This window comes from Lates calcarifer, unplaced genomic scaffold (assembly GCF_001640805.2).
Source record: "Lates calcarifer isolate ASB-BC8 unplaced genomic scaffold, TLL_Latcal_v3 _unitig_5494_quiver_732, whole genome shotgun sequence".
In the NCBI taxonomy this organism is placed as follows: Eukaryota; Metazoa; Chordata; class Actinopteri; family Centropomidae; genus Lates; species Lates calcarifer.
In genome coordinates this window covers 50,014-59,501 of record NW_026117562.1, presented here as the reverse complement: position 1 = coordinate 59,501, position 9,488 = coordinate 50,014, and the positions used below count along the sequence as shown (strand labels likewise).

Sequence of the window (9,488 nt, the reverse complement as noted above, 5' to 3'; positions counted from 1 at the left end):
TTCCAATAAAGATTTTATTTGAAAAATAAATGAAGGGTATATGAAATATAATGTAGTGCTTTACTATTAAATAACCCTGTAGCGTATTAAGTACCTAAAATTGGCCACATATTGACACTTTACAACATATTATTCCATACCATGTATAATCAATATATAACACACAACAGTATTTCTGTATAACATATACTTTTAGTTTTCATATTAAAAGTACAGTCACACAAAGGTAAACTCACTTAGCATGTTGAATACAGACCTTCACTTGTAGATGACTGACCACAGTTTGTAAGAATCTGAATACTGAATCTGAATCCCTGAACTCATCTTGTGCCAAATGTATGTCATTATAATCATGTCTGAACATGAAGGAGGATTAAAACAATCTCACAGACAGAGTTGCAGTGAGAGGTGGAGCAACACTACAAATGGGAGAGAGTCAACGTCATACTTCTAAAACGAAACTCAGTTTGACAGAGTAACAGCAGACGCACTCAAGACAAAACTCTGCGTTTCTGTCTAAAAAAAATTAAACAGAGTTCATCAGGATATTCTCAACAACTGCTCAAATACTGGTGAGTACAGCTGATAATATTTACTGTGTTTCAACAGCATTAACACAAACTGAGAGGTCAAATCAAACAAGAAGTTCCACTCTTTTTGTTTCACACTGACACGTGTCAGATGGACAAATACTTTTTATCTTTCATCCTCAGAGTGTAGACATGTCTGCTGCCAGCAACCTGAGATCTGAAGATCAGTTTCTGTGCTCCATCTGTCTGGATGTGTTCACTGATCCAGTCTCCACACCATGTGGACACAACTACTGCAAAAACTGCATCACGACACACTGGAATATTAATGTCCCGTCCCGGTGTCCATTGTGTGACAAGGTTTTTAAAACTAGGCCTGACCTAGACATCAACACTTTATTCTCTGAGATGGTTGCTCAGTTCAGACAGGAAGCTCAACAGAAAGCCAGCAGCAGCAGCTCAGAGCAACAAGTTGCCAAACCAGGAGAAGTTTCCTGTGACGTCTGCACTGGAACCAAACTGAAGGCCCTGAAGTCCTGCCTGGTGTGTTTGGTCTCCTACTGTGAGACTCACCTGGAGCCTCATCTGACAGTGTTAGGCCTGAAAAGACATCAGCTGATGGACCCTGTGGAGAACCTGGAAGACAGGATGTGTACGAAGCACGATAAACCTCTGGAGCTGTTCTGTAAGACCGACCAGACATGTGTCTGCATGCTCTGCTCTGTTTTAGACCACAGGACACATGAGTTTGTTCCTCTGGAAGAAGAATATGAAGGAAAGAAGGCAGAGCTGGAGAAGACAGAGGCTGAAATTCAGCAGATGATCCAGAAGAGACGACTGAAGATTGAGGAGATCAAACACTCAGTCAAGATCAGTAAAGATGATGCAGACAGAGAGAAAGCAGAAGGTGTTCAGGTCTTCACTGCTCTGAAGGAGTCTGTTGACAGAGGCCTGAACCAGCTCATAAAGGAGATGGAAGAGAAACAGAAAACCACAGAGAAACAGGCTGAAGACTTGATCACAGAGCTGGAACAGGAAATCTCTGAGCTGATGAAGAGAAGCACTGAGGTGGAGCAGCTCTCACTCTCTGAAGACCACCTCCACCTCCTCCAAAACTTCCCATCCCTGAAAGCTGCTCCACCCACTAAGGACTGGACAGAGGTCAGAGTCCGTCCACCATCATATGAGGGGACTGTGGTGAGAGCTGTGGCTCAGCTGGAGGAGACGCTCAGTAAAGAGATGAAGAAGCTGTTTGAGGCTGAGCTGAAGAGGGTCCAGCAGTATGCAGTGGATGTGACTCTGGATCCTGATACAGCACATCCCAAACTCATCCTGTCTGATAATGAGAAACAAGTGAAACATGGTGATGTGAAGAAGAATCTCCCAGACAACCTAGAGAGATTTTCTACTTGTGTTTGTGTCTTAGGAAAGCAGAGTTTCTCTTCAGGCAGATTTTACTTTGAGGTTCAGGTTAAAGGAAAGACTAAATGGACTTCAGGAGTGGCCAGAGAGTCGATCAACAGGAAGGGAAACATCAACCTGAGCCCTCAGAATGGTTACTGGACAATATGTTTGGAAAATGGAAATGAGTACGAAGCTCTCGCCGTCCCTCCAGTCCGTCTCTTTCTGAAGTCTGGCCTTGAGAAGGTGGGGGTGTTTGTGGATTATGAGGAGGGTCTGGTCTCCTTTTATGACGTAGATACTGCAGCTCTCATCTACTCCTTTACTGGCTGCTCCTTCACTGAGAAACTCTACCCAGTCTTCAGTCCTTGTCTCAATGATGGTGGTAAAAACTCTGCTCCTCTGATCATCTGTCCTGTCAATCAAACTGTCTGATCTTTTTATGATGAAGGATTGTCAACAATGAGTAAACTCAATAATCTTTACATAGCGTAAATATACAGTACCACTCACATGTTTGGACACACCTTCTCATTCCATTGTTTTTCTTTATTTTCTCTTGTCTTTCTGTTTTCTACATTGTAGATTAATATTGAAGATATCAAAACTATGAAGGAATATATGCATATACATATGAAATTATGTCGTAAACAAAAAAGTGTTAAAACAACTAGAATATGTTTTATATTTTAGATTCTTCAAAGTAGCCACTTTTAGCTTTGATGACAGCTTCGCACACTTCTAGTTTTCTCTCTGTCAGCTTCATGAGGTAGTCATCTGAAATGGTTTTCCAACAGTGTTGCTGGATGTTTTGCCTTCACTCTGTGGTCCAACTCTACCCAAACCATCTCAGTTGGGTTTAGATCAGGTGATTATGGAGGCCAGGTCATCTGACACTCCATCACTCTCAGGTAGTCCTTACGAAGCCTCCAGATGGCATGTCGCTGCAGAATACTGTGGTAGCCATGATGGCTGAATGTGTTATTTTGTATAAATCACCAACAGTGTCATCAGCAAAGCAGCCCAACGCCATCACACCTCCTCCTCCATGCTTCATGGTGGGAACCACACATGAAGAAACTCTGTCATAAAAGTCATGGTGTCATAAGGCTTCATAGTTCGAACAGAAACAGAGACAGTATGAGTCACTGGTATAAAGGGTTGTAATAAAGGGAAAATATATGTGGCACCTGTCTTTTACACTAAGCAACGTAGTGATAGTTGATTTTTTTTTTAAGTTTATAGATTACTGGGCTGGTGATGCAGTTGTACTGATACAGAGTTATTTTATTTTGGTTTTAAGATCTTTCTGAGCTAGTGTGTGAGTTACTTTGCTGTGGGTATAATTCTATTGATCTCTATAGATGTTAACAAGGACGATGTCTTTTCTACTTTTTATTGCAGTAACAGACACATTTTGATAACATGCAGAAGCTGTGTCACTGAACCATTTTACAGCTGAACTGGGTCAGTATCAGTAAACAACCATGTGTCTGTAATGTAGATGACAGAGATAAAGGTTTACTCAAATGAAATGAGCATAAAGACTGTTTCCTCTCAAACCTTTAAATACGCTGTATGAATTTACGTGTTGATAAACTTAAAAAAAGAGAAGTGTCTTGGTCTGTGTTTTTATTCAGTCTGATCCTTAGATCCAGCCTCTTGATTGGATATCCACTGTGGTCATCTACCATGGTTACAAACTAACATTGGTTATGTTCCTAATGGACACAACAGGTGACTTAGCCCAGCACTGAGTCCTCCACCTCATTTATAAAAGACAGTAAATGTTGATATATGTCAGAGACTAAAACAGATGCTGTAAAAATAGTGACACTACTCTGCCGTACAGTTTCACTGCAGCAGAGGAAGAAACTGTTTGAGGAAGAGTTTAATTTTGACACTGGAGTCTTGACCTCAGAGTCTCTGAGATTTGTATAAGTCAGATGTGTTTCTCACCTGTGTCCAGCAGAGGTCAGCATCACAGCACACATCAGAGAGAGACATGAACAGACTGTACACACCTCTCAACATCCTCGTCTGATTCAGAAACAACTGGAGGAAAGAAGCAAATACAAGAATCACATAAAGAGGTTAGAACATTATAAAACAGTTAGTGAGCTGAACTCTGGACTGATGATGGGATTGTTGCAGAGCTGTAGAGGACTGTAGAGAACTGTTTGTGAAAACTGTTCAGTGAGCTGTGATAATAAGTTTCACAAAAGATTAAACTCATCTTGTGCCAAATGTAAGACACTATAATCATGTCTGAACCTGGAGGAAACCAAACCTCACAGACAGAGCTGCAGTGAAAGGTGGAGCAACGCTAGAACAGGAAACCTTCAGTGTCACTTTTAATTAAATGAAACTGAAAGTTTGTCAGAGTGACAGCAGAGCTGCACTCGAGACAAAACTCTGCATTTCTGTCTAAAAAAAATTAAACAGAGTTCATCAGGATATTCTCAAAAACTGCTCAAATACTGGTGAGTACATCTGATAATATTTACTGTGTTTCAACAAACAGCATTAACACAAACTGAGAGGTCGAATCAAACAGGAAATTCTACTCTTTTCATCTCATAAGAACACTTGTTAGGTGTATTTGAGTGAGGTTAAGGGTAATGCTTTAGATTACAGCCTGCAATGTACTGTGTAGCTTACCCCAGAGTTAAGATGTAAATATCCTTTGTACTAGTGTTCCTGTTCCCCAGTACCAATAAGTACTCATATACCAATTGGTGCTGGGGAACAAGATGATAAGTTATGGAATAAGGGGGTAACAATTCAGGGTCCTACAAAGAACTTGTAGTTACTTTTTTAACTACTGGATACCTGTCTCAATTTTACAGGCACTGGCGCCTTAATGCCTTAATGTTTCACCCCTAAGGACTTGAGCAGGGCATGAGCTTTGGGCCTCTGCCCAACCAGGTGTCTCACGAGACATTTTTTTTCGTGTCCCCCAAGGCCCCTGGTTGGTTATGTACAGTATGTCCATAGGTTATTATTGGCACCTACTACATGCGTATTACTGTGCTGGTTTCTAATCATTCAGAACATGGACAGTCTCAGAAATTTTAGACAACACCTTGAATATGTATTGGTACATACTGCACTAGTACTTAAAGGATTACACTGTAACTCTGGAATGATTAAGTTGTATATTGCAGCCTGTAATATAAAGTGTTACCAAGTTAAGTGAAATTATAAAATTCTACATTATTTCTTTTTATTAACTGCTATACTCAACACCAATGAATGATTCTCTAAATATTTTTACACTCTCACTTTTGGTCTCAGGGTGTAGACATGTCTGCTGCCAGCAACCTGAGATCTGAAGATCAATATCTCTGCTCCATCTGTTTGCATGTGCTCACTGATCCAGTCTCCACACCATGTGGACACAACTACTGTAAAAACTGCATCAATCAACACTGGAATATTAATGTCTCTTGCCAGTGTCCCATGTGTAATGAAGTTTTCTACACAAGACCTCAGTTGAAGATCAACACTTTCATCTCTGAGATGGTTGCTCAGTTCAGACAGGAAGCTCAACAGAAAGCCAGCAGCAGCAGCTCAGAGCAACAACTTGCCAAACCAGGAGAAGTTTCCTGTGACGTCTGCACTGGAACCAAACTGAAGGCCCTGAAGTCCTGCCTGGTATGTTTGGTCTCCTACTGTGAGACTCACCTGGAGCCTCATCTGACAGTGTCAGTCCTGAAAAGACATCAGCTGATGGACCCTGTGGAGAACCTGGAAGACAGGATGTGTACGAAGCACGATAAACCTCTGGAGCTGTTCTGTAAGACCGACCAGACATGTGTCTGCATGCTCTGCTCTGTTTTAGACCACAGGACACATTATGTTGTTCCTCTGAAAGAAGAATATGAAGGAAAGAAGGCAGAGCTGGAGAAGACAGAGGCTGAAATTCAGCAGATGATCCAGAAGAGACGACTGAAGATTGAGAAGATCAAACACTCAGTCAAGATCAGTAAAGATGATGCAGACAGAGAGAAAGCAGAAGGTGTTCAGGTCTTCACTGCTCTGAAGGAGTCTGTTGACAGAGGCCTGAACCAGCTCATAAAGGAGATGGAAGAGAAACAGAAAACCACAGAGAAACAGGCTGAAGACTTGATCACAGAGCTGGAACAGGAAATCTCTGAGCTGATGAAGAGAAGCACTAAAGTGGAGCAGCTCTCACTCTCTGAAGACCACCTCCACCTCCTCCAAAACTTCCCATCCCTGAAAGCTGCTCCACCCACCAAGGACTGGACAGAGGTCAGAGTCCGTCCACCATCATATGAGGGGACTGTGGTGAGAGCCGTGGCTCAGCTGGAGGAGACGCTCAGTAAAGAGATGAAGAAGCTGTTTGAGGCTGAGCTGAAGAGGGTCCAGCAGTATGCAGTGGATGTGACTCTGGATCCTGATACAGCAAATCCTGAACTCATCCTGTCTGATGATGAGAAACAAGTGAAACATGGTGATGTGAGGAAAAATCTTCCAGACAACCCAGGGAGGTTTTCTAACCGTGTTAATGCTTTAGGAAAGCAGAGTTTCTCTTCAGGCAGACTAAACTTTGTGGTTCAGGTTAAAGGAAAGACTGACTGGACTTTAGGAGTGGCCAGAGAGTCGATCAAGAGGAAGGGAGACATCACACTGAGACCTCAGAATGGGTACTGGACGATATGGTTAAGAAGTGGAAAGGATTATAAAGCTCTTGATGACCCTCCAATCACTCTCTCTCTGAAGTCTGGTCCTAAGAAGGTGGGGGTGTTTGTGGATTATGAGGAGGGTCTGGTCTCCTTTTATGACGTAGATGCTGCAGCTCTCATCTACTCCTTTACTGGCTGCTCCTTCACTGAGAAACTCTACCCATTCTTCAGTCCCTGTCCTAATCATGGTGGTATAAACTCTGCTCCTCTGATCATCTGTCCTGTCAATCAAACTGTCTGATCTCTTTGTCAACAATGAATATACACTACAGGCCAAAAGTTTGGAAGCAACTTCAAGTTTCTGTTCACAATGCCTTTCTTAAAAACCAGTATGGGTTCCACTGATTTTGGGATGTATTTTCTGCATGATCAGACTTTGCTTTCATTGATATACATTGATGTTACCAGACCATTGCTGAATAAATGTTAACAAAAGAAAAGAAGGGCTTAGTTTTAGGGTTGAGAGGATTTGCAAGAGTCACAACTTCAGTGTGAAAGTAAAAAACAAATCACAGTTTGCATTATTCACTTCACGCAGTTTGCTTACAAAAATCCCAATATATCTCAACTGTGTTCATATCTCTGACAAACTACCACCGAAATGGCTAGAAAGAAACAGCTGAGTAAAGAAACAAGAACACAGATTTGTACATTGAGGAAAGAAGGACACACTGAAAGAGAAATTGCAAAACGCATAATGGTGTCCAACAAAGGAGTTCCCTAAAGAGACTAGAAGAAACTGGAAGTTATGATGATAGAAAAAGGTCTGGTAGAAAGAGGGTTACTACAAAGGCAGAGGATAAACGTATCATTATCACCAGTAAGAGAGATCGGCGAAAAACAGCACCACAAATAAGGGAGAAAATCAACATGACAAGGTCAAAACCCATATATCTGACAACTGTGAAAAGACGTTTGAGAAAGGCTGGTCTGAAAGGTTGTGTATCTGCAAAAAAAAAAAAAAAATGCTACTTTGTCCACATAACAAGAAAAAGAGATATGAGTGGACAAAAGCACACAAAAATTGGCAAACTGGTGAACGCCTTAAAGCACCATGCGTAACACCCACAATAAAGCATGGAGGTGGTAGTGCCATGGAATAGGGATGTTTTGCAGGTGATAGAGTAGGAGATTTGTTTGAAGTAAAGGGTATTATGAAGAAGGAACAGTACCACTCCATCCTCCAGGATCACGCGGTTCCATCTGGACTGAGACTTGTGGGTCGAAAGTTTGTTTTGGAGCAAGATAATAACCCTAAGCATTCTTCGAAGCTCTGTTACCTAGACAACAAAGAAGAGGAAGGTGTTCTTTGAATGATGGTTTGGCCCCCTCAGTCTCCAGACCTCTCTCCAATTGAGCTTGTGTGGGACAAATTGGATCGATCAATCAGAAAAGTGTGTCCCACGAATCAGCAGTCTCTCATTGATGAACTTAAGAAAACTTGGAATGCAATTCCTGGCACATACCTTAAAAAACTTGTGGAAGGAATACCCTGTATATGCCATGCTGTTGTTAAAGCCAGAGGAGGTTACTTTGAAGAAAGCAATGTCTAAGCAAGAAAGACCAAAATACCTGATAATTATAGTAAAAATGTATCCTGATAAGTGACTCTAAATAATAATCATGTTTATTTTGCTACAAAATATACCAATGAAACTATGATCTTTTTTTGTACAAATTTGATCTTGCTTCCAAACTTTTGGCCTGTGGTGTACTTGTCACATTGATCTTTTCATTTAAACCCAAGATTGAATAAAAAATATACTGTACCTGACAATGTTTTCATACTACAATAGTAGCACAGCTGTCAGTACAGGGATGCCACCGGATTAGAATGAATAAAATCATTCCAAACAATCACAGACTAATTATTTTCTAAAGCCCCCCTCCAAAGAACATCAAGTATTTAACCCTGATTTTTATATAATCCAAGGCATATCAAGTGAAAAAAGCATTAAATACAGTGCAGAGTATTTCCGCCTTGGAACTGCAGAGTGCTAATGACCAGTCTCAAAAACACAGATTAGACAACCTGGGTTTCATTCATCACATACCTAGGGAACCAATCCCATCAACTTGGGGGGCTTTTTTCACCTAAAAAGGGTTTTATGAAGGAAAACTATGTTAAACCTAAACCTAATAGAATATTTAACATAATTAAAGACATGTCTAGAAGGGAACCTTCAATTAAAAGATTCACTGTCATTTCTGGTAACTGATGTACACAGTCAGTGGTAATGTACAGGGTAACTGTATTTTCAACTGAATACAATTAATGTGGCTATGTCTTTAAGGTTTGTTATGTCTTTATTTAACTTATGTTGTATTTTTACCTTTAACTTGTCTTTTCAGTCCTTCAGTGTCCCCACATTATTAGGGTGTTATTATTATCAGGGTTTAACAGATTTTTTAAACAAATGTCTTGTAATCTAATAACTGCAACAGCTATAGTATCTGCAATGATTCTCTAAAATCATGACAAAGTTGAATATTATTAATATTAATATTATTTTTGAGACAAATCAAAGAGAGAAGATCATGAATGAACAAGAACTCTGTAATCTGTGTTTGTCACATTAAAAACATTAAAATGAAAATTAAATGCTAAAAGCTTTGGATTGGTTTGTGTCAGTTGTTTGTTTCTGATGTCGCAGCCTGTCATGTGTTTTTACTGTCACTTTTTTTTAACATTTTGAGCACAGACATGAACGTAATGACTGATGAGACGACCAGGTCACAACACTGAAGCTTTACACTGCGAGTGAAATGTAAATCACAGGAAAAGCACTGATACTGAGGCAGAAGCAAAGTGAACACACACTGAATATCATCTTACCTTTAATGAGGA

At 40.5% G+C, this 9,488-nt stretch overlaps 1 protein-coding gene across 1 annotated transcript; it reads left to right on the top strand.

Annotated features, from left to right (window-relative positions):
• Positions 1–506: 506 nt before the first annotated feature.
• On the top strand, positions 507–9,241 carry LOC108874663 (uncharacterized). Its single transcript, XM_051068989.1, has 4 exons — positions 507–572; positions 714–2,316; positions 2,937–2,989; positions 5,229–9,241. Exons 2-4 carry the CDS (start codon positions 723–725, stop codon positions 6,879–6,881), a joined length of 3,300 nt encoding a protein of 1,099 aa, XP_050924946.1. The 5' UTR covers positions 507–572; positions 714–722; the 3' UTR covers positions 6,882–9,241.
• Positions 9,242–9,488: the final 247 nt, after the last annotated feature.

Excerpts from the sequence above, each read along its gene's own strand:
- LOC108874663 (XM_051068989.1), top strand. The coding sequence starts at position 723 with ATGTCTGCTGCCAGCAACCTGAGATCTGAAGATCAGTTTCTGTGCTCC. Across the intron at positions 2,317-2,936 it reads TCCTTGTCTCAATGATGGTG|TGTCATCAGCAAAGCAGCCC; the intron begins GTAAAAACTCTG and ends AATCACCAACAG. Across the intron at positions 2,990-5,228 it reads CTCCTCCTCCATGCTTCATG|GGTGTAGACATGTCTGCTGC; the intron begins GTGGGAACCACA and ends TTTTGGTCTCAG.